Raw genomic sequence first — 24761 nt, 5'->3', positions numbered from 1 at the left:
TGTCAGGCCGGCCCCTCCCCCGGCGTAGCCCCGCCCCCAGCCCGCAGCCCCTCCCTCGCTTCCCCCTCCTCTGGGTCTCCGGGTGTTGGGCGGGCGGGCGCTGCGGCGGCAGCGGCGGCTGCTTCCTCGGGCCATTTTGCTGAGGAGCTTCGGGGAGGAGGAGCTGCCGAGGAGACCCAAGGCGAGGAGCGGCGAGCCAGAGGAGGCGGCGGCCGCGCGCGCACCGGGCTTTCCTCGATCGCGGGGATCTCAAGGGGCGAAGGGATCGCCGGGGAGGGGGACCGGAGAGCCGCGCCCGCCGCGCGGCGCGCCCCTTCCCGCCCCCTGCCTGCACCATGAGCTGGGGCATCGAGCTCTGGGTGAGTGAGGGACGGGGCCCGCCGGGCTGCGGGGGGGTGGGGGGGTGGGGAGGTGCCTGGCGCGCCTGGGCAGGGGGCGCGGGCCGAGCTGCCTTGGTGAAGGCGATGGCGCGCTGGTCAGGGTCCCCGCGGCCTCGGGAGCAGACGCGGGGCTCGGTGCCCCTCGTCGGCCTTGGCCCGAGCCGGAGGTGCGAGCCAGATTCGCCCTTCCCAGGCGAGGGGAGCTGGTGTGGGTCCTCGGCCGCCTGAGAAGGGGGCACGGATCCGGGTCTCCCCGGCGGCCTAGGCCGGGGGTGCGGGTACCCTCCCCCCTCCAGCAGCCTGAGGAGGGGGCGCGGATCTGAGACCCCAGGCCGCCTGAGCAGGGGGTGCGAATCTGGGTCCCCCAGCTCTCCAGCGGCCTGAGAAGGGGTGCGGATCTGGGTCCCCCCAGCGGCCCGGGAAGGGAGCACGAACCTGTGCCTCCTCCCCAACGCCTCGCCCCGGTGCTGGGAACGGGGTGCGGATCCAGGTCCCCGCGGCGGTCTGGTCGAGGGGCGCGGGCCGGCCTCCCTGTCCCCCGCGCCCCGAGCTCAGAGTGGTGTGTGGAAAAAGCAGCCTTAATCCCTCGCGTCGAGTAACCGATGCGCGACCGACCGGCTTCGAGGGGGCGTGGAGGCCGTCGGATTTTCGGGGCTGCGTGATGCGTTCGGGCGCCCCAGCCGCGAGTCCCTAGGGCTGTTCCCCCAGTGGAAGTGCGGGCGGATCTGGCGCTCCTCTCGGGGGCGGGGCGGCCTCGGCCCGGCCGGGTCCCAGGTCTTGGGTTTTGGGGTACACGGGCGAGAAGTGGTGTGTCTTCCCTCTCGGGGCGAGGACTTTTGACCTGTGGCGGCGCGGGGCGCGCTCGTAGTTCTCAAGGAGCAGCTCAGGTCCTGGGTTTGCCGCGGGGGACTGCGGCGTTTGGCCTGGAGGGGAAAGTAGTTGGGGGGGAGATGTGTGCCCACCTTCAGGAAGAGGCGTTCGCGGGGGAAACCGCTCTTTGACTGCTCAGGGGAAACAGTGTAACATGGGGAAGGTTGGCGGCGAGGGGCGCCCTCCGAGATCCTCCAGCGGGGGCTGCCGATGGGTAAACAGGCGGCGAGGTGCCTGGAAACGGCGTCCCCGGAGCGGGGCGAACTGGGGACGCCGAGGCAGCGCGCAGGCCGTGCCCGGGGAGCAGAGGCTGTGGCCGGTGGGATGGAGCTGGTTTCTCCGCCTTTCTCTGGATTCCTGGGGAAGTGGCCGGGCAGGGGATGGGCAGTACGGGAGAGGGGGGGCGGGGGGGGGAGGAGGAGAGGTGGATGAAATCTCAATCATCGCCCAGAAATGTTCTCAAGAGGAGACCTTTCCCCATGGTGAACTCCAAAGGGCCTCCTTTCCGAATTCCATTTGTAAAGGGTGTGGAGGAGAAAGTGTGGGGTGGTGGTTGCTCTGAGCCGAGGCCAAGAAATCTCGTATCAAAGTAAAACAAGGTTGGAGCAGCTATAGAAACGGAGCGCATCCTCCCTTAATTTTTTTTTTTTTTTTTTTGGCTTTAATTGTTTTTACATAACCATTTCTCCGGCTCAGAAGCAGCTACTGTTACTGATAGCAAAATCCTGAAGGCAATAGCTCCCTTCAATTAGAGTGATTCACTTGATAAACATCCTCTGTCTAAACGGACTCAAAATTTCGGCCGATGTTTACAAACACTCATTTTAAAAATAAAGGAACCGATGGTTTTAGGCATTGGCAACATCCCTACTGAGGCAAAAATCTATCCTTTTAAGTGCGGTGTTTCTTTCCTCTTCCACTCCTTGTCCACTCCTTTTGGCTCTTTTTAAGCTTATCTGGGGTGGGGGGAAACAAATCAGAAGTAAATTTTATCCAGATAATAGAAATCCTGGCACGATTTCTTTTTGCGCTGGTTCACACAAGAGAAAGGGGTTAGGGAGGGGAAAATGCAATCTATTTTTAGGCGAGACAGGTTGGGTAAAAGGGACTGAACACAGTGTGGCCATTTCAGTGATGTGAGTGAATGTCCTAAGAGGTGATCAGGAAGGAGGAGGTAGTTAATAGGAAGAAAGTGGTAGATTGGCCCCAATCGCCTGCATTGCTCTTTAGAGGGCAGAGGGGTGGGAAAGACAATTTTGCCGAAAACAAATAGGAACTGGAATATGTATGATACGGAGCCTTGATTTCCCAAGTAAATTGGAGGGGTGGTGGATAGGGATGTTGATGAAGCACGAGTGGGGGGGGGGGGGTGCTGGTAACTGTTGAAGCTGGGCCATCAGCATCAAAGGACCCAGGATACTCTTCCTACTGTACATGCTTGCAATTTTCTATAGTAGAAGTACTTGGAAAAGGTCGTTAGGGAGTATATGTGTACTACTTGAAATTTAACGCATCACTTACCGTTTCATACGTGCACGTATATGTCGGCGAAGAGTTACCCCCAAAAACCATTCCACTCGAGTGTGTGTGTGTGGGGGGGCTTTGTCCTTGAGTGGCTGAGAGTTTAATAGAGGGGAAAGAATCAACACGTTATTTGCACTAATAAGAGAAGTGAATTATTGGAGTTTTAAGGTGAAATGCCCAGGAGTATAAGGGCAACAAAATGTCTTTCAGTTGCTTTATTTTATTAGTATAGATTTAAGAAACACTTTGGAATAATGAAGGATTCTGAAAAAGAACCCTCCAGTCCTTCAGTGGTAGGAGACTGGGTGAAGTACAGGGATGGGCAGTGTCCAGCAGTCGGGCACAGAGCAGGCATTGAGGGTTTTCCTTGAATGGTGGCTTGGACTCAGGCACGCGGGTAATAAGATAACGACGGGGTTGGGGCGCCCGGGTGGCTCAGTCGGTTGAGGATCCGCCTTCGGCTCAGGTCATGATCTCACGGTCCGTGAGTTCGAGCCCCGCATCGGGCTCTGTGCTGACCGCTCCGAGCCTGGAGCCCGCTTCGGATTCTGTGTCTCCATCTCTATGACCCTCCCCCGTTCACTCCCACTCTGTCAAAAAAAAAAAAAAAAAAAAAAAAAAAAGATAACGATGGGGCGCAGAAGCCTAAATTGTCAGAATTATGTCTCTAGGTGGGGGGAGGCGGCCCTATGGTTTGGGTGGCCGTGAGTTATTTGTAACAGGTGGTTGCAGCTTTCACAGACCTTCACAAATACCACCACGTTTCTCACACATTTTAAGACTTTAGTCAAGATCCGCACAGGCCTTTAAAACCCACGGGTTTCTAATGGGTCCTTTACACTCGAGGACTGGTCTCCACACATGTCCTCCTTTTCGGTGGAGTGAAACCTTTCTCTCTCTTCCTTACTTTCATATTCCAGGAAACCTTGAGAAATCATGCAATGTTCAGGAAGTTCTCATACCACTGTAAAAATGAACTCAGACCCGTACTTTGTAATAACTTTATTGGATCGTTTGTATTTAAATTGAGGCTTTTTATTTTTGTATCAGAAGGTCGTCACAAAGTATAAAGGCTGCTTTAAAGTGGTTAGGGTATAATTAAATTGTTTCTGTACAACTCTTCATATTAGCCCCTTTTATTTTTGTTATTAAAAAAAAAATTTTTTTTTTTTAAGTTAAACTCCACGCCAGAAATGGGGCTCGAACTAAGGACCCTGAGATCAAGAGTTGGGTGCTCTACTGACTGGGCCAGTCAGGTGCTCCCCCCCACCGCCCCCCCCCCATACTATTCCCCTTTAATCAGTCAGAACCTGACACAGAGCTGGATCCCACGACCCTGGGATCATGACCTGAGCCAAAATCCAGAGTCGGACGCTCAACAGACTGAGCCACCCAGGTGCCCCTCCCTTTAAATCAGTTTTTAATTTTTTTTATTGAACAGCTATTGTGTGCAAGACACTAAGTCCTGTTATATACATTGAAGGATATCTACGTATTTCAGGGAAAGCACTGAAGCAGGTTTTAACTCTTGTCTGCCACATCAGAGTCTAAACAGAGATTTATGTTTCTAACAATAACCAAAGTGCTTTACTCAAGACTTTGTTACAAAAGGTAACGTGAAGAGGGTTAAATAGATTGCCCTGATTTGTTGACACTGTGACAGGTCATGGGAGAAATGGCCAAGCAAGAATTTCTTACATTTGAATGGGGTTTTTTTTTTGTTTGTTTTTGTTACTCAGTAGAGGGAAGTGACAAGTTAGTGAAGTGTCACTTCAGATTTTTATTTGCTCTCTCATTAATGCAAAGTATAAATAAACCCGTTGGAGATTTTAGCTTTCCTCATGATGATTCTCCTCTCTGCTGCTAACAAGTGACTAAGTGACAGAACCTACTTTTCTTATCTCTCAGCGTCCTCTCTGTCATCATCATTTCTTTACTTTGGTGCTAATAAGAAATGGACTGGCCCAAATGTCAAAAGCAAGAAAACAAGCAGCGAGACTGAATAATACCTATTGGTTAACATAGTAATCCCCTGTGTTGATTGTGTGTAATTTAAAAAAAAATTTTTTTTTAATGTTTATTTATTTTTGAGAGAGAGAGACACACACACACAGAGTGTGAGCAGGGGAGGGTCAGTGGGAGAGGGAGACACAGAATCCGAAGCAGGCTCCAGGCGCTGAGCCGTCAGCACAGAGCCCGACGCGGGGCTCGAACTCACGGACCGCGAGATCGTGATCTGAGCTGAAGTCGGACGCTTAACCGACTGAGCCACCCAGGTGCCCCTACTGCATGTAATTTTTTAGCCTAAGTTTCTAAGACATTGCCAGGCACGTGATGTACATTCGACACTAGGAGGAATACGGTGATGGTGACTGTGGGATGCAGATTTTTAGAGGCAGCCATGAAAGAGTGATCTACCAACTGTACTGAGAACAATGCCCGACTCACAGTAGGAGTTGGTAAACTTTTGCTGAACAAATGAACGAATCCTTGTTGTCCCTTTTGTTTTAACATTGGCTTTTTTTTTTTTTAAAGTAATGGGAGGGTAAATTTCCCACCTTTCTGCCCTCTGGCAGTTGTAAACATGTTTGATGATTCTAGGTGTCTTTTATTTATTTATTTTTTAATAGACGTCAGTTTTTAGAGCCATTTTGGTTTCACCGCAAAATTGAGTGGGAAGTACAGAGATTTCCCATAGACCCCTCCCGGTCCACAAATACGCCCAGCCTAGGCACCTTTCTTACTTTTAAAGTAAGGCTTGGAGGTTTCTCTCTTCTCTGTCGTTCATGCTGTTTATGCCTGCTATGCATGTTAGTGTTCATTATAAGAACACTTTCCAGAGTGTTAAAATTGTAAACTAGGCAATACCGATCCCTTCTTCCTCTTGAAGTAATTGACTTAGGAAGTTCCAGGTTTGGGAGAATGATGAGTACCTCTCCTCACTGCAGGATGCGAAATGCAGGGCCGTATTAACAACAACTCCTAGACCTTCTGCTCTTGATTCTCAATGATTCAGAGATTTCCATTTGGGATGAAACATAGCAAGACCAACAGGGGAGACATTCATTACTCTCAGATCGGTGGTGAGTGGAGCAGCACTGCTTCGGAAGACACACTAAGTGGAGTTTAATTCTGTCGTCCCTGCCTTGCCATTGACATAGGCTTTCCCCAGGGGCGCCTGGGTGGCTCGGTCAGTTAAGCGCTCGACTTCAGCTCAGGTCATGATCTCACAGTCCGTGAGTTCGAGCCCCGCATCGGGCTCTGTGCTGATGGCTCGGCGCCTGGAGCCTGCTTCGGATTCTGTGTCTCGCTCTCTCTCTGCCCCTCCCCTGCTCATGCTCTCTGTCTCTCTCTGCCTCAAAAATAAATAAAACATTTAAAAAAATACTTAAAAATAAATAAATAAATAAATACATACATACATACACATTCAAAAAAACAAAATGAAGCAGGCTTTGCCCGCCTCTTCTGGTTATGAAAACACGGGAGGTCTGGCACCCTTAATTCCCTCATCACCTTCTTGTCCTCCCTACACACTAGACATCATCCTGAACATTCGTATAAACTGCATTTTTGGTAGGTGACACTGTGTTTCAGGTACCGTAAAAGAGTTTTGTAAACGCCCCTGCTCACCGTGTGACCACATTAAACTCGCGCTTTACGTCGGGGCGACACGGAAAATGCTCTTTGGAGGTCTATTCAAGTATCACCCACTTCCTAGCTAAAGCTAATATTGTGTTTCCTGCATTACTCATACTTGTTTCATCAACACCACCCACATTTAAAAACAAGGCTTTATTTTGACACTTAAAAACTGCAAGCTACCGAGAATCCATGAATGCCCGAGGAATTAATCTAATTAGATTTTAGAACGTGGGTGTGAAATCTGGAATCAGTGGTTGTAATGAAATATTTGTTTCCTTTTTTAGTAACATGTACTAGTTTCAGCCTAGCGATATGTCTAGTTAAGAAATGTTAAAAATCAGGACACCTGGCCAGCTCAGTCGGTGGAACGGGCAACTCTTGATCTCAGGGTGGTGAGTTCGAGCCCCACTGTGGGTGTAGAGATTACTTAAACATAAAATCTGGAGGGGCACCTGACTGGCTCAGTCGGTTGAGCGTCCGACTCTTGATTTTGGCACAGGGGGTGATCCAGGGTTGTGGGATCGAGCCCACGCCAGGTTCTGTGCCGAGCGAGGAGCCTGCTTGAGACCCTCTCTCTTCCTCTGTCCCTCGCCCAGTTTGTGTTCTTTCTAAATAAATAAATAAATCTTAAATGTTAAAATCATAAAAGGCCATGTGTGTATATTATATTAGAGAGTTAATTGAGCGTATACAATGTTCCTTAGACTTGGTCTTCCAATTGGCCCAACTTTTAACTCATAAATCTCATCCAGTTTGTAAGTTGTCTGTTAAATTCACGGAAAGCTCAAACAACTTCAGTTGTTCCATACTGGAAATAGATTCAAACCATCCCCCCCCCCAACAACGACAAAGAGGTGAAGCTTCCAATTTCTTATTGCAAAAGTTATAATACCTCTTCACATTTATTTTTATTTTTATTACTTTTTTATTTTTTTTTAATTTTTTTTTTCAACGTTTATTTATTTTTGGGACAGAGAGAGACAGAGCATGAACGGGGGAGGGGCAGAGAGAGAGGGAGACACAGAATCGGAAACAGGCTCCAGGCTCTGAGCCATCAGCCCAGAGCCCGACGCGGGGCTCGAACTCACGGACCGCGAGATCGTGACCTGGCTGAAGTCGGACGCTTAACCGACTGCGCCACCCAGGCGCCCCTACCTCTTCACATTTAATCTGTAACATCACAATAGCTATACTGCGTGTTTTTAATTAATTAATTAATTAATTAAGTGTTTTATTTAGTTTTGAGACAGAGAGAGACCGAGCATGAGCAGGGGAGGGGCAGAGAGAGAGGGAGACCCAGAGTCGGAAGCAAAGCTCCAGGCTCCGAGCCGTCAGCACAGAGCCCGACGCGGGGCTCGAACTCCCGAACCGCGAGATCATGACCTGAGCCGAAGTTGGAGGTTCAACCGACTGAGCCACCCAGGCGCCCCGACTGCGTGTTTTTGAAAATGTAGAACGTGCCATTCTCGTGATGAGAATGAAATTTTTAACAATTAGCTCTTAGGCTAACACCTGTGGCTTTAGTTTATACAGTTTAGCAGCTACCGTTTCTGTTTGTGCTTCTCTACTCTATGGTTTATATAAGCGGAAATAGTTTATAAATTGTATAAATTCTATAGTTCTTGTGGTATTTTCACCTGTGCACCGTGCCCCATTGTCCTACATGCTGTTGAGTATTATCATCAACATTGCTGTTTATTGAGAGCTTATCATCTCCCGTGTCCTGTACAAATTATTTTCCATCGGGGCGCCTGCGTGGCTCAGGCGGTTGAGCGGCCGACTTCGGCTCAGGGCATGATCTCACGGTTGGTGAGTTCGAGCCCCGCGTCGGGCTCTGTGCTGACGGCTCCGGGCCTGGAGCCCGCTTCGGATTCTGGGTCTCCCTCTCCCTCTGTCCCTCCCCTGCTCACACTGTGTCTCTCTCTCTCAAAAAAAAACAAAGATTAAAAAAAATTAAAAAAAAAATTATTTTCCATCCATCACCTCATTTAATCTTTCCAAGAATCCAGTGAGGTAAGTACCATTCATACCAGCATCTGGGAAGAAGATATTGAGAAGGAGTTAGGAGTGGAGAGTTTTATTAGGAAGTAACACCCGTGAAGAGAAGAGGGAAGGGTGATTGCGAGGAGGGGCCACTGGACCAAGATGCAGCCTGACAAAAGTCTCTGCCAGGCCGGTGAGGAGCTCCAGGGCGAAGATTACCCACTGAAGCAATTTCACATCGGACAGAAATGGCTAGGCCCTCGTACTGCCTTGCACATTCATTGGCCAAGGGCCGCCCCAAGAACGGTGTGACCTTGGCTGCCATCTTGGTCCGTCTTTGGTTGGTGGTTGGTTGCCACAAGAAGACCGTGACCTTGGCTCACAAGATAAGGCAGACCCTAAAGGAGGCTGTCTGCTACACTCCTTGCAGCTGGGCGGCGCATCTTTTCTGGAAGCCGGATCTGAGTGGCACATCTCCGCACCGGCCATGGCCATACCCTTATCGTCCCCTTTTGTGAGAGGAGGTTGAAGCTCAGAATGATAAAGTAGCTTGCCCAAGTTCACAGAGTAGAAAGTAGGGATACAATTCCATACCTGTGGGATACAAGAGCCCTCTTCCTCAGCCTTCAAACATTTTTTAAGTTAAGGGCTGCCTGGCCGGCTCAGTTGGAAGAGCCGTGAGTCTTGATCTCAGAGTCGTCAGTCAAGCCGCACGTTGGGCGTAGAGATTACTTAATAAAAAATAAAAAATAGGGGCACCTGGGGGGCTCAGTCAGTTAAGCATCCGACTTCGGCTCAGGTCATGATCGCCTGGTTCGTGGGTTTGAGCCCCGCGTCGGCTCTTTGCTGACAGCTTGGAGCCTGGAGCCTGCTTCCGATTCTGTGTCTTCCTCTCTCTGCCCCTCCGCCACTCGCACTCTGTCTCTCTCTCTCAAAAATACATTAAGAAGAAAAACATTAAAAAATAAACAAAAAAATTTAAGTTAATGTCTTCAAAAATATTCTTGTTGGAACTTTTTATTAGGGATATTTTCAGGTCTGCTTACAGGAAGTATTGTTGTGAACCCCTGTGTAGTCATCACCCAGCTTGAAGGTAATCGATAATGTTGGCATTCTTCCCGTCTTGGCCCCACCGGGTGTGTTTAGAACCCTTGGTCTTTCCCCCACATATTTAAAACAAAAATTTTTTTTAATGTTTATTTTTATTTTTGAGAGAGACAGAGACAGAATGCAAGTGGGGGAGGGGCAGAGAGGGAGGGAGGCACAGAATCTGAAACAGGCTCCGGGCTCTGGGCTGTCAGCACAGAGCCCGATGCGGGGCTCGAACTCACAGATGGCGAGATCGTGACTTGAGCCGAAGTTGGACGCTCAACCCGCTGAGCCACCCAGGTGCCCCTCCCCCACGTATTGTAACGCTGTTCGGCTCCTCCCCTTTTCCCAGGAACCAGGCAGAGAACCAAAATTCTTCTGCCCATCTTTCAAAATCTGAAGACAGAAGAGAACGCACTTGTTAAGTGCCCTGGACACCTTTATTAGAGGATTTATTTTTTCTAAGTTTTTTTTTTTTTTTTTAATGTATTTGTATCGAAAGAGAGAGTGCGCGGAGGGAAGGGGCAGAGAGAGAGAAGGAGACAGAGAATCCCAAGCAGTGTTCCGTCTCACAAACCGCTAAACCGTGACCTGAGCCGAAATCAAGAATCTGAACGAGCCACCCAGGGGCCCCTGTTAGAGGCTTTAGATGTCTCCTTTCGTGACCTAACAAGGACCATGTGAGCTTCATAGCTTTCCCCGTTTTATAAATGAGCCTCAGAGAGGTGAAGCGACTTAACCAGACTCACCAATGAACCCTGGAGTTCATGCTTCAGGTTTGGGTTTGTTTGTTTGTTTTTCGGACACTAGACAAATGTAGTTGTAAAACTGCATTTTCCATATTAGTAGCTTGCAATCCCTTTTCTGCCCACCACTCGCTCAGATGTCCCCATCATCGATGTATGTTTTGCTTTCAAAAACCTTTGCTGTTAGTCATATTGGGAAGCACCGAGGACTGGTGACTCACAGAGTTAAGCACTGCAGCCCCAGCAGAAACTGGGATGAATGAACCTTATAGACCAGCAGGTGTCTCATGCGTGTCTAATGGTTCCCTCATTCTTTCAAATCCAAAGTTATTTTTTTCTCTTTTTTAATATAAAGAAATTAATTTGTAAAGGTATCACTATTTTTTTGTAATTTTTTTAAGTGTCTGTTTATTTTTGAGAGAGAGAGAGAGGGACAGAGTGCAATCAGGGGAGGGGCAGAGAGAGAGGGAGACACAGAATCGGAAGCGGGCTCCGGGCTCCGAGCCATCAGCACAGAGCCCGATGCAGGGCTTGAACTCACAAACCGCGAGATCATGATCTGAGCCGAAGTCAGACGCTTCACACCCAAAAGGTGTTAATCTCAAGATAACATTAAGTTCTGATTTCCCTTCTAACAAAAGTACGTCTTATCAAAAAGTATTTGTGTTACGGTTGTTGGAAAGTTTTGTCGATCAAATTGAGAAAGAATGAAGAGGTTATAGATATTGACCATTTGGGGGTTTCTGGCCGTCACATGCAGGGCCTTCAAAGTTTTGGTTCTTGGAGATGAAGAAGCTAACCCTTTCCCCTCCTATCTACAGCAAAAGGAAATGTGGCAACTTTTTTTTGTTAATTTTTTTTGTTTTTATTTATTAAAAAAATTTTTTTTACATGTTTTATTATTTAATTTTGAGAGAGCGAGAGACAGAGCGTGAGTGGGGGAGGGGCAGAGAGAGAGGGAGACACAGAATCCGAAGCAGGCTCCAGGCTCTGATTTGTCAGCACAGAGCCGGACGCAGGGCTTGAACCCAAGAACCGTGAGATCGTGACCTGAGCCAAAGTTGAACACTTAACTGACTGAGCCCCCCGGGCGCTCCGAAAACGTGGCACCTTTAAAGGGAACCGTTCCCTTTATACTTGTGTGGGCACCACCAGAACTGAGAGCAGGTTCCTAAAATGCATTAAAATACCCAACAGGTTCTTGGGAGAAATGATGTGGGCGTTCCCACGTGAGCGAGAAAGCATAGCAGAGCTCAACTCGGCCTTCGAGGATTGCCTAACCTAACCCTCATTAGTGTTGGGCAAGCCCTCACATTTCCCTTCCTTGGTTTCCCCACCCATCAAATGGTATGATGATGCTTTCTTCCTCTTCGTGAGAAAGCAGCAAGGTAAGTGCTTGTTTGTAAAGTGCTTTGAGATGGTTCCATGAGGCGTGATGGGTAAACACAAAGTAGTATGGTGATGGGAAGGAAAAAAAAACGCCTCTCTTTGGGAGCCAACTGCAGAATTACCCTGCTGCAAGCAGGACTCATGAAAAATGAGCGATTCACTCCTTGCCTTTTGGTTTTCACAGTAAAGTCTTTGTCCTGTGACCTAAAATTCTCTTTACGTGTTAACAATGAAATAAAATAATAGGAGGAGAAAATGCCTGGAAATCATGGCTTTGGAAAGAAAGTCTGGACTTTAGGAGACCAGGCGTGTTTATTACTTAAAAAAGTTTTTGTTTTAAAATATAGAATGGATTCCATAACACTAACCATACTAATTTTTAGCAATATACATGGGTCTACTTACGATATAAATTGAATGCTCCCTCTCTAGGCACAATAGTTCTCTTTGGCTCTTATTACCACATTTTTTTTTTTTTTAAAGTTATTCTTACGGGGCGCCTGGGTGGCTCAGTCGGTTGAGCGTCCGACTTCGGCTCAGGTCGTGATCTCGCGGTCCGTGAGTTCGAGCCCTGCGTCGGGCTCTGTGCTGACAGCTCAGGGCCTGGAGCCTGTTTCGGATTCTGTGTCTCCCTCTCTCTCTGCTCCTCCCCTATTCACGTTCTGTCTCTCTCTGTCTCAAAAATGAATAAGACGTTAAAAAAATTTTTTTTTAAACTTATTCTTACAGATCACGAGAAAAAAAAAGTTGTAATTAGGTACGTTAGGTAGACTGTGGTGATCATTTCACAATATATACAAATATAGAATCATTATGTTGTACGTCTGAAACTAATAATGCTGTATGTCGACAATTATTTACTTATTTTGAGAGAGAGAGAGAGAGAGAGAGAAAGTGAGCAGGGGAGAGGCAGCGAGAGAGAGAGGGAGAGAGAGAATCCCAAGCAGGCTCTACACTCCGCACAGAGTCCCATGTGGGGCTCCATCTCACCAAGACGATAGAGACGATGGAATCAAACACTTAACTGACTGAGTCACCCAGAGCCTCTCTATCTCAATTTTTTTTTTAAGTTATCCTGAAGTGACATTATTTCCCCCCAAAAGCTGGATGTTTGCTGCCTGAGACGTCTGATGAATTATGCTACGTATCAGCTTAGTTTGAGATTGACTTCTTTTTTTTTTTTTATTGTTTTATTTTTTATTTTTTTAAAGTTACATCCAAATTAGTTAGCATATGGTGCAACAGTGATTTCAGGAGTAGATTCCTTAGTGCCCCTCCCCCATTTCACCCATCCCCCCTCCCACCGCCCCTCCCGTGACCCTCAGTTTGTTCTCCATATTTATGAGTCCCTTGTGTTTTGTCCCCCTCCCTGTTTCTATATTATTTTTGTTTCCCTTCCCTTGTGTTCATATGTTTTGTCTCTTAAAGTCCTCATATGAGTGCAGTCATATGATATTTGTCTTTCTCGGACTAATTTCACGTAGCCTAATACCCTCCAGTTCCATCCACGTAATTGCAAATGGCAAGATTTCATTCTTTTTGATTGCCAAGTAATACTCCGTTGTATATATAGACCACATCTTCTTTATCCATTTATCCATCGATGGACATTTGGGCTCTTTCCATCCTTTGGCTGTTGTCGAGAGTGCTGCTCTATAAACATAGGGGTGCATGTGTCCCTTCGAAACAGCACACCTGTATCCCTTGGATAAATGCCTAATAGTGTAATTGCTGGGTCGTAGGGTAGTTCTCTTTTTTAGTTTTTTAAGGAACTTCCATACTGTTTTCTAGAGCGGCTGCACCAGCTTGCATTCCCAGAGATTGACCTCTTCTTAACAAAGAACACAAAGAAGCTTAAACTTTTTTGCACTAGGATAGGTATATATGGAAATGACTGGCAATGTTTGGGCAAAAAAATTTGGATTTTGTTAGTATACATGTGCATGTAAAATATATTTTTCACTATAATGCTACATGTTTATTTTTATTTATTTATTTCTTAAGTAGGCTCCATGCCCAGTATGGGGCTTGAACTCAAGGCCCTGAGATCAAGAGTCAGATGCTGTACTAACTGAGCCAGCCAGGCACCCCACTATGACTCTAAGTTTTAATTTTATTATTATTATTATTTTTAATGTTTTTATTTATTTTTGAGAGAGAGACAGACAGAGCACGAGCAGGGGAGGGACACAGAGAGAGGGAGACACAGAATCCGAAGCAGACTCTAGGCTCCGAGCCGTCAGCACAGAGCCCGATGTGGGGCTTGAACTCACAAACCGCAAGATCGTGACCTGAGCCGAAGTTGGACGCTCAACCGACTGAGCCACCCAGGCGCCCCAATTTTATTTTTATTATTAAAAAAGATGTTTTTTTAATGTTTATTTTGTTTTTGAGAGAGAGCATGAAGAGGGGACGGGCAGAGAGAGAGGAAGACACAGAATCTGAGACAGGCTCCAGGTTCTGAGTTGTCAGCACAGAGGTCCAACGCAGGGCTCGAACTCATGAACCATGAGATCATGACCTGAGTCGAAATCAGACACACAACTGACTGAGCCACCCAGGCGCCTCTAAGTTTTTACGTTTAAATTGTACTTGGCCTTAAAAGTAAGTGATCTAGTATTATTTGTTCTGTTTTGTGAAAACCATTGTTGGTCTTGTGATGAGGATTGCGTTAAATCTGTAGATAGCTTTGGGCGGTATGTAAATTTTAACAGCCTGGGGCTACACCAAAATAAAAACTTCTGTTTCGTGAAGGAAACACACGAAACAAAAAGACAACTCAGCGAGTGGGAGAAGATACTTGTAAATGATGTATCTGATAAGGCATTAATACCCAGACTATATAATGAATGTGTACAACCCAGCACCCAAAAACCCACCAATAATCTGATCAAAAAATGGGCAGAGACCTGAACGTTTTCCCAAAAAAGACATATAGAGAGGGCCAACAGACACGTGAAAAGATGCTCTACATCACTAATCGTCAGAGGAAGGCAAATGAAATGAGGTATCACCTTACACCTGTGAGAATGGCTAAAATCAAAAAGAAATAACAGACGTTGGTGAGGATGCGGGGGAAAAGGAACCGTCATGCGCTGTTGGTGAAAAGGCAAATTGGTGCAGCCGCTGTGGAAAACAGTACGGAGGTTTCTCAAAAAATTAAAAATAGGATTACCGTATGACCCAGTTATTCTACTACTGGGTATTTACCCCCAAGAAAACAAAAACTCTTAATTCAAAAAGATGTATGCACCCCTAAGAATGAAATCTTGCCGTTGAGAGACTCCGGATGGACCCTAGAGGGTATTAGGCTAAGTGAAATAAGTCAGAGAAAGACAAATACCATATGATTTCACTCATAGGTGGAATTTAAGAAACCAAACAGAGAGAAAAGGGATAATACCGAATCTTAAATACAGAGAACAAACTGGTGGTTCCCAGAGGGGAGGCGGGCGGGGGCAGGGGGGCGGTGCATCTGGGTGACTCAGTTGGTTGAGCATCTGACTCTTGATTTTGGCCCAAGTCGAGATCTCACGGTTCGTGAGATCAAGCCCCGCATCAGGCTCTGCTGGGGCAGCACAAAGTTTGCTTGGGATTCTGTCTCTCCCTCTCTCTCTCTGCGCCTCTCCCCACTCACGCTCTCTCTCTCTCTCTTTCTTTCTGAAAGTAAATAAACATTTAAACAATTTTTTTGCTAGGTAAAGGAGATTAAGAGTACACTTTCCATGATGTGCGCTGAGTCATGTATAGACTTATTGAACCATTATACTGCATATATTGATACAGATATGATGTGAATGATGGAGACATCCATACTTTGTCCACAATACCTATTTTTGGAGCATCTCCTCAGCGCCAAGACGTGGTTCTTGTCCTTGAGCAGCTTGTAATCTCGTCAGGGTGCAGAAGCATAGACAAGAAATCACACTACAGTGTGATAGGGACCAAGCTAGGGTAACTCCCTGGAAATATGGACACAGGACTGTAACTCCGTTTGAGGGAGAAGTGGCATCGTGTGGAATCCTGAACAATTAGTTAATGACACAGGCAGAGGGGGTGGCCAGGTTAGGAGGGTGATCCAGACAGAACCTTCCAGGGGCAGGGAGTAAATGGTATCTCCGCAGGTCCATGAGTATGAGACGACGTGGGACTGGAGAGTGAGCGGAGCATATCAAGAGGAGTCAAGAAAGGTAGACGGTAGCTGACGATTGTGTGGCACCTTGAGGGCACGCACGATGCCCTTGAGCTGAATGATGAAATCAGGTAGCCACGTGGCCAATTTTTAGCCTCCTTCCTGCAGGGTGGGGGTTGGAAAGAAGCCAGGTTGCTGTCGACCCGGCTGTGTTAACAGGCTGATTGGATTCATCATGTGGGAGTACAGAGCCCCTCTGGGTATTATTTTTATATGGGTGGAATTAGGCTAGAATGAACTTTTGGGGGGCCTCGAATGCCTAAAGTAGGGTCTGTCTTGAGTAGCGAGCCAGGCGATTGGGAGGATGAGGCCAATTCACCACTTTGGCTTGTGGGTTAAATAGCCTGTCAGCTTCTGGTCCTCTTGTAACCCCATTGGGCCTAAAACCAAAACCTACGGTTGCTTCTTTCCGGTCCTTTGTTTCTGCGCAGGAGGTACCGTCCGGACAGGGGTTGGCCAGCGTCTGTTCCCCAGCTTTCACTAAGCTACCGGATTTGCTAGGCCTGGAGGTGACTCACGCTAACCAAATTCCCAAGACTGACGAATAACTCAAAATGCAGATTTTAAATTTATCAGGAGAGGTGTATCCAGAGAGAGACCAGGGCTTCCTATATGCCCAGCTGCACGTTTTCTCCCTGTAGGCTAGTCTAGGTGGAGGGTGGGATTCCACACAAAGTTTCTTGGAGAGCATAAAGTCAAAATAGATTTGGATGCATTTACTGGCTTGCGACAGCAAGCTATGGAAACCCAGCCCTTCTAGAGTGGATAGCTCCACATTAAGGATAGAATAAAGCCTATTTGGTACATGCTGTGGAGACGATTCCTTTTTCTTTAATCTGTTCTTTCTTTAGAGAGACTGCGGGGTATTCAATTATGTTTCGACCTGTTGACTTCCAGTTTCTGTTCAGTCTTGCATTCGTGAGATTATATCCAGGTACCCAGATTGGATATTGGGTCTTCTTACGTGACAGCTTTTGCCACACTGGCAAGTCTGAGAATTTTATTTTATTTTATTTTATTTTATTTTATTTTATTTTATTTTATTGTTTTACTTTATTTTTATTTAATTTTACTTATTTTTAAGGCTACCTTTTTTTTTTTTTAAAGCCAATTTATTTATTTATTTTTTTCAACGTTTATGGGACAGAGAGACACAGAGCATGAACGGGGGAGGGGCAGAGAGAGAGGGAGGCACAGAATCCCAAGCGGGCTCTTTGACTGAGCCACCTAGGCTCCCGAGAATCTATCATTTAAAAATCCCTCCTGGGGAATCCTGACGTGGCTCGGGGAGCATTATTTTAACACTTGGATTCCTTCTCGTGCGTTCTCAGCTTTTGCTCGTTGTTATTATTATTATTTTTAAGGTTTACTTATTGAAGTAACCTCTACACCGATATGGGGGGGGGTTATGACCCCAAGATCAAGAGTTGTGTGCTTTTCCCCTTGAGCCAGCCAGGCACCCCTCAGTTTTGATTTTTTCTGTTATGTATTTATTTATTTTGAGAGAGAGAGAGTGTGTGCAGCATGCGCCCTCATGGGGGAGAGGCAGAAAGAGAGGGAGAGAGAGAATCCCAAGCAGGCTCCATGCTGTCAGCACAGAGCCCCCTGTGGGGCTCGATCCCACTGTCCCTGAGATCCTGACCTGAACCAAAATCAAGAGTCGGATGCTTAACCAACTGAGCCACATGCCTGGTTTTTATTCTTTATGAGAAATGTAAAATGTAGGGGCGCCTGGGTGGCTCAGTCGGTTGAGCGTCCGGCTTCGGCTCAGGTCATGATCTCGCGGTTCGTGAGTTCGAGCCCTGCATCGGGCTCTGTGCTGACAGCTTAGAGCCTGGAGCCTGCTTCAAATTCTGTGTCTCCCTCTCTCTGCTCCTCCCCTGCTCATGCTCTGTCTCTCTCTCTCCTTCAAAAAATAAATAAAAACATTAAAAAAAAAAAAAAGAAATGTAAAATGTAGACATAATTTGGAGCTGCTTTCTAACCCTGGCACCCACTTACAGAGTAACCATTCTAAGATACTCTCTCTCTCTCTCTCTCTCTCTCTTTCTTTCTCTCTCTTCTCTTCTCTCTCTCTCTCTCTCTCTATATATATATTTTAAGATTTTATTTTTAAGTAATTCCTACACCCAACGTGGGGCTCAAACTCACAACCCTGAGATCAAGAGTCACACGCTCTACTGACTGAGCCAGCCAGGCACCCCTCTGCGTAATATATCTGATCATCATAAATGCTATGGAGAAAAATGAAGTGTGAGACACTGGGAACTGAGGAATTAGGGTTGATGAGGAGGAGAACAAAAGTGTAGCGCTGGACATTTTTGCAAGATGCCTCTTAGATCTTGAAGCATTTAATGCCAAGTACATCGTTCAATATATGTATCTGGAGCTCCGGGAACAGGGCCATGTCTGTTTGGGTCAGATTACCCAGTATAGGCGTGGGTAATCAGGAAAGCTAGCATTAAAACGATAAAATTCCGAGCTCTTGTTATAGTGGTATTCCTCCAAGTGCTCTTTTTAAAAAATACGTGTTGTTATTTTTTTAGTAATCTCTATGCCCGACATGGGGCTTGAACTCACGACCCGGAGATCAAAAGCCACACGCTCCTCCAACTGAGCCAGCCAGGCACCCTCCCCACCTCCAGACACTCTTATTTAACTTTAGAACTCTGTCACTTAGCAAAACTGTCATAATACGTTGCCCTTTTGGACAGTGGCTGTGCTGTTTGGTGAACTGTTTACCTTACTGAGAACCGTTCCGTGGAGCTTGTCTTAGATCGGGGGTGGGGGGGGAGGGGGGGAGCGGAGACTATTAAGAGTCGATTGGTTTTGTAAGTTATTCTAAGAGCATGGCTAACAGATCTTGAAGTTTTGATATGCTCAGAAGTCAAACTAAGGTACCGATTGAAAAATGAGAAAAATGCAAAGAAATGGCCACCGACGGGCATTCTACTTTCGGTAATTGGCCAGAGCAGCGCATGTCACATATGGTTGGAATAGGGTTTTGCAGACAGTCTAGTAGGGTTGGCTCTATTTCTTTGGGAGCTGCCTGTGTGCTTGTTCTCACATTTGGAGATGAGTGGGGAATGTTCAGAATCATGCAGTCCACACCTTGTTGTCGGAGATCTCTTTTGTACCTGAGCCTGGTTAATTTTCCTCTTTCTATTTCTCCGAGATAGTTGAAAATTGGTAATACGTGGGTGGGGGGAGCCCTACTTCATATGGTGGCCAACCCTGTTTTGCAAAGATTGCCACAACAACCTCTGAAATTGTACGTGTTCTTACAGCGTGACTCCCACGCAGGGGCAGGAGAGGGCTGTGTCCCTTCCCCTTGAACCTTGGCAGATCTTGATGACTGCCTTGACCAACGGCGTAGGGCGAAAGTGACACCCTCTGATTTCCGTGGCAAGATCACAAATATAGCGCGTGCTTTTTTGGGGATGCCTACTCTTAGAACACAGCACTGCCTTATTGGGAAAGCCCAGACAGTCCATATTGAGAGACTGAATGAAGGTTCCTGCTGACAGTCCAACTGAGATCCCAGCTAACTTTCATAATCAGTTGCTAGCCATGTGAGTGAAAGCCTTCCAGATGATTCTAGTCACCAGCTGTTCAGTCCCCGCAGCCTTCAAGCCTTTTCAGTTGGGGCTCCAGCCATAGAGAAGCAGAGATAAATTGTCACGGTCAGATTGCTGACCCGTAATAAAATGGTTCTTTCCCACTAAGTTTCCGGGGTAATTTAAAACAAATTTTTTTTTTTTTTTTTACATTTATTTATTTTTGAGAAACAGAGTGAGACAAAGCGTGAGTGGGGGAGGGGCAGAGAGAGAAGGAGACACAGAATCCGAAGCAGGCTCCAGGCTCTGAGCTGCCAGCACAGAGCCCGACGCGGGACTCGAACTCACAGACCGTGAGATCATGACCTGAGCCGAAGTCGGACGCTTCACGGACTGAGCCACCCGGATGCCCCGGGGGTGATTTTTTAAACAGTAATAATTGGAACAATATCCTTGGATGTCATATTAGATAAGAGTAACGCTGCCCCTTCCTTGTTTATTCAACAAGAGGGTTGCCATGTACCCTCTTATTCTACCCTAAAGAGAAAATAAGATCATTTTCTTATTGAAGAAATCCCTTAGAATGTGACACTGAAAAACAGAGGAACATTAATAAAAACATTAAAAAATAAGCTGTTATACTGTTCTTCTCTGAAGGCGATGGAATAGGAAATTGACAAGGCATCTCGCGAAGACTTACAGGAAAAAAGAAACTCTCTACATACGCAGTGGGTTTTAAGCTTCTGGTCGCAGGATTGTGGTCGCTTTGAGCGCGGTGATTCAGGGTCGTTGTTTCTGAAATGCCAGTTCATCCTTGACTGTCATCCACCTGCAGAAGAGCACGTTTCATTGTCAGGCCCCCTTGTAAGAAATAGTTCTGTCATTTTTTTTTTTCTCCCCAGCATCCATCTCGTCTTTGAGGTGTAAGCCAGGAGGATCCGCTTCAGAGGTGTTGTTTGAGGAATATTAAGTAACGTGCACACTTTCCTAGTTTTACTTTTGAAATATGATCAGAGTTCTGGAGGCAGTGAATCTGCCAGAGTAAAGCAGAAGACACGGGTCTAGTTCTGTCTCGGCTAATTCACTCTGTGCCTTCGCTCTTTGAGTGAGGGGCTTGGGCTAGGTGGTCTCTTAGTTAGAAACTGCTCTATTTTTTTTTTTTAATTTTTTTTTTAACGTTTATTTATTTTTTTGGGACAGAGAGAGACAGAGCATGAATGGGGGAGGGGCAGAGAGAGAGGGAGACACAGAATCAGAAACAGGCTCCAGGCTCTGAGCCATCAGCCCAGAGCCCGACGCGGGGCTGGAACTCACGGACCGCGAGATCGTGACCTGGCTGAAGTCGGACGCTTAACCGACTGCGCCACCCAGGCGCCCAGAAACTGCTCTATTTTAAGGGTGCCTGGGTGGCTCAGTCAGTTGGGCGTCGGACTCTTGGTTTCGGCTCAGGTCACGATCCCAGGGTGGTAGGATCGAGCCCTGCGTCCAGCTTTGCGCTGAGCACAGAGCCTGCTTAAGATTCTCTCTCTCGGGGCGCCTGGGTGGCTCAGTTGGTTGAGCATCCGGCTTCGGCTCGGGTCATGATCTCACGGTTTGTGGGTTTGAGCCCCGCATCGGGCTCTGTGCTGACAGCTTAGAGGCTGGAGCCCGCTTCGAATTCTGTGTCTCCCTCTCCCTCTCTGCTCCTCCCCTGCTCATGCTCTCTCTCTCTCCTTCAAAAATAAATTAAAAAAACATTAAAAAAATTTTTTTAGATAAAAAAGATTCTCTCTCTCCCGCTCTGCCCCTCTCCCCCACTCATGCTCTCTCTCTCCCTCTCTCTCTCTCCCTCTCTCTCTCTCAAATTAAAAAATAAATAAATAAAAATTGCTCTATTTTATTTTTACAAGACTTGTACAACTTAGTCCGTGTGTCATTTGTTCAAGAATTCAGGTCTGGAGCCAGACTGCTTGGTTCAGAGCTCGAAACTAACTAGCTGAGTAATTCCTCTGGGTACGTCGCCTAACCTCAGTTCCTTCATCTGTAAAATGGGGATAATCACAGGGCCTACTTTACGAGTTCATTGGGAATATCACATCGGTTAATGAATAGTTAAGAGCCGTAAACGTCTGACACTATAAGCTATATTGGCTTTGGCTCTCACTAGTCACCTTACGCGCTGCTGGTTATGATGATGTTTCATTCATATGCTGAATCTTGTCCAGAAGAAACTGAACGGGCATTTCCTCACTAGGCGTATGGTAGAAGCGATCGGTGAGGTGGGTATAAACTACACTGTGTGACCTCAAGTCCCTTCAACTCACGTGTTGTCAAGTAATCGGGATTCCAGGATCAGTGGGCACGGAACAAGTTGTCCCGGGAGTACTGATGCGCAGTAAGAAGAGAACGCGTCAGTGTCAATTACCCTAGAGTAGCCACTTCCGAGGCTAGAAACCCTGCTGAGACATTGTATGTATAGTTCCCACACGTAGCTCAAAGAAATGCTAATAATGTTAATAGGAGGTTTGTAAAAGGTTCAACAATTCAAAAAGTGACACGTGAATAGAACCTTTGAGCACATTCCTTAAGTTGTCAGGCACTCTGGGCTTGGATTGAATATCTCGTATGTGACTCCGTAGGCAAAAACCACCAGGGGCTGTTTTGCTCATCCAGAACTTTTTGCCTGAATGGCTTGTTGTTTCATTTAGTTGTCACTTTGGTAGATGGGCAAGGAAATAAGAGAGGTTAAATAATACTATTCCAGAAAGACTTTAGGCTTCAGATCAGAAAGACTCAACCACCCGATGGAAACGAACGTAGGCTGATAGCTTTTTTGTCCTTCACTTAGGGATTTCTTTGGATGTGGGATGCTGGTAATTGTCTGAGAAAGTGGCATGAACAGTCAATTAGAGGAGAAGAAAACACTCAGGAGGACTCGGAAAGCAGTTGGCTGGGCTACAGACTGTTTCTGATCACTCCAAGCCCATCTAGAAATTACTCTTGATTATTTAAAAAAGATTGAAAACTTTAAAAGTCAATTGCAGGGCGCCTGGGTGGCTCAGTCGGTTGAGCATCCAACTTCGGCTCAGGTCATGATCTCGCGGTCCATGAGTTCGAGCCCCGCGTCGGGCTCTGTGCTGACAGCTCAGAGCCTGGAGCCTGTTTCAGATTCTGTGTCTCCCTCTCTCTGACCCTCCCCTGTTCATGCTCTGTCTCTCCCTGTCTCAAAAATAAATAAAAACGTTAAAAAAAAAAAAAAGTCAGTTGCAGACGTGTCAGGAGTGTTCATTTGGGTGTCACCGATATGTGGGGGTCTCTACAGAGGTCTGTTCGTTGGGAAAACAGGTAGTATTTATTTGAGGTACAGGCTCCACCCACGTCACCTGCTTGGGGTGTGCTGGCTGGCTGTTCAATGATTACCAAGGTGGGCCAAACTGAATGTGACGCTTTTTTGTTTTTTTTAAACATTTATTCATTTTTTGAGAGACAGAGCATGAGTGGCGGGGAGGGGCAGAGAGAGAGGGAGACACCGAATCCAAAACAGGCTCCGGGCTCTGAGCTGTCAGCACAGAGCCCGACACGGGGCTCGAATCCGCGAGCTCTGAAATCATGACCTGAGCCACAGTCGGATGCTCACCTGACTGAGTGACCCAGGCGCCCCTGAAGATGACTCTTACCTTGGTATTTCAGTGTGGCAGAGACCAGAGATCCAAGGAGACTGTTATATACGCTATTTCCTTGGCTGTCTTTGAGCTGTGGGCCAGTCCTAGGGACCAGGCAGTCTCCTATGGAGTAAAAATAAAGAGAGCAAAGGAGAAAAGACAGAGCCTCGGGGGGAATGTAGGATTTGCTGATGTGGATCGAAGCTTGTGTTCAGGGAAACTGGGTAAAATGCTAAATAAAAAAAATGGCCCGTCCTTCGGATCCTATGGACAGCTTAGGAACCTGGATTCCTAATGGGGACCGGGTGAGTCTCAGACCTGAGTGCAAAGCCAGCCGGGCCGGAACTGCCCAGAGTGATGGCTAAATTTAGAATCCCCTGGCACACTGTCGCTTCCAGCCGCTCGTACCCTCCTGTCCTCCAGACCAGCCAGCCTGCTTCTGCCTCAGCTCTGCACCGCTTTGCCCTAGCTTTGCCCTCCACCAGGAAACCCTCCTGCCCCGGGGAGCTCCCCGACCCCTCCCCTCCTTCCATGAACCCCACTTGTAGGCAGTTTCCTTTCAGTGACCTCTTTCCTATAGTTACACGCTTAAAGGAACTCCGTTTAAAGATGCATACCTGGGGAAAAGTGATCTCAAAAGCCGGGATTTATTTCTTATTTGTTTGTGTATTTCGGGAATAAACAACTTGGGCTCCTGGTATGTATTTCTCCCAGTCACCCCTTCCCTTCCCTGGAGGCAACCACTGGTTAACTAGGTTCGTGTGGATTCTTCTAGAGAGCTCTCGAGTGTTGGCAAATATAAAGCTCCCCCCCCCCCACCCCCATAAGAATGGCAGCATGGCGTTCACATTTTTGGTATCTTTCTTTTTATCACTTATACTTTCTTGGTGTTCTCTTTCCCTCAGCTGCCTCATTCTTCTTAATGTAACTGTTATTTATTTATTTATTTTGGGGCGCCTGGGTGGCTCAGTCGGTTAAGCGTCCGACTTCAGCGCAGGTCACGATCTCGCGGTCCGTGAGTTCAAGCCCCGCATCGGGCTCTGGGCTGATGGCTCGGAGCCTGGAGCCTGCTTCCGATTCTGTGTCTCCCTCTCTCTCTGTCCCTCCCCCGTTCATGCTCTGTCTCTCTCTGTCTCAAAAATAAATAAACGTTAAAAAAAGCAGCTTATTATTTATTTATTTATTTTTTAAGTAATCTCTACCCCCAACGTGGGGCTTGAACTCATGATTCCGAGATCAAGAGTCTCCTACTCTACTGATTGAGGCAGCCAACCAGGCGCCCCCAAAGTATCAATTCTTAATGCTTATATACCATTCTATCGTGTGGGTATATTGAAACTTGTGATGGTTGTTTAGATTGTTTGCAATATATTTCCATATTAAAAATAAGACAGGGGCACCTGGGTGGCTCAGTCAGTTGAGAGTCTGGTTCTTGATCTTGGCTCAGGTCTTGATCTCAGGGTCGTGAGTTCAAGCTCCAAAAGGAGAGTGCGGGGGTGCCTGGGTGGCTCAGTCCGTTGGGCATCAGACTTCAGCTCAGGTCATGATCTCACAGTTTGTGGGTTCGAGCCCCGCGTCGGGCTCTGTGCTGACAGCTCGGAGCCTGGAGCCTGCTTCTGATTCTGTGTCTCCCTCTCTCTGTCCCTCCCCTGTGCTCTCTCTCTCTCTCAAAATAAATCAACATTAAAAAGTTTTTAAAAATAGTACGGATTAAGAGTCTCCTTTGTTGTTTTGCATATGTTTGA

At 47.0% G+C, this 24761-nt stretch overlaps 1 protein-coding gene across 10 annotated transcripts in view; it reads left to right on the top strand.

Annotated features, from left to right (window-relative positions):
- Nucleotides 1–216: 216 nt before the first annotated feature.
- The window catches only part of FNBP1 (formin binding protein 1), a 144374-nt gene continuing 119829 nt past the window's right edge, over nucleotides 217–24761 (top strand). For 5 of the 10 annotated variants that reach the window (XM_040482642.1, XM_040482633.1, XM_040482640.1 and 2 more), the window contains exon 1: nucleotides 219–359. In XM_040482642.1, coding sequence (XP_040338576.1) covers nucleotides 336–359 — 24 coding nt within the window. In that variant the 5' untranslated portion in view covers nucleotides 219–335. Of the gene's footprint in view, nucleotides 360–24761 lie in introns of all 10 variants that reach the window. The other 5 variants (XM_040482638.1, XM_040482634.1, XM_040482632.1 and 2 more) reach the window with 3 other exon arrangements.

Source organism: Herpailurus yagouaroundi, unplaced genomic scaffold, assembly GCF_014898765.1.
Source record: "Herpailurus yagouaroundi ecotype Mexico unplaced genomic scaffold, PumYag 160, whole genome shotgun sequence".
In the NCBI taxonomy this organism is placed as follows: Eukaryota; Metazoa; Chordata; class Mammalia; order Carnivora; family Felidae; genus Herpailurus; species Herpailurus yagouaroundi.
Note: the sequence above shows the minus strand (reverse complement) of the source record. Positions and strands in the feature narration are given on the sequence as shown.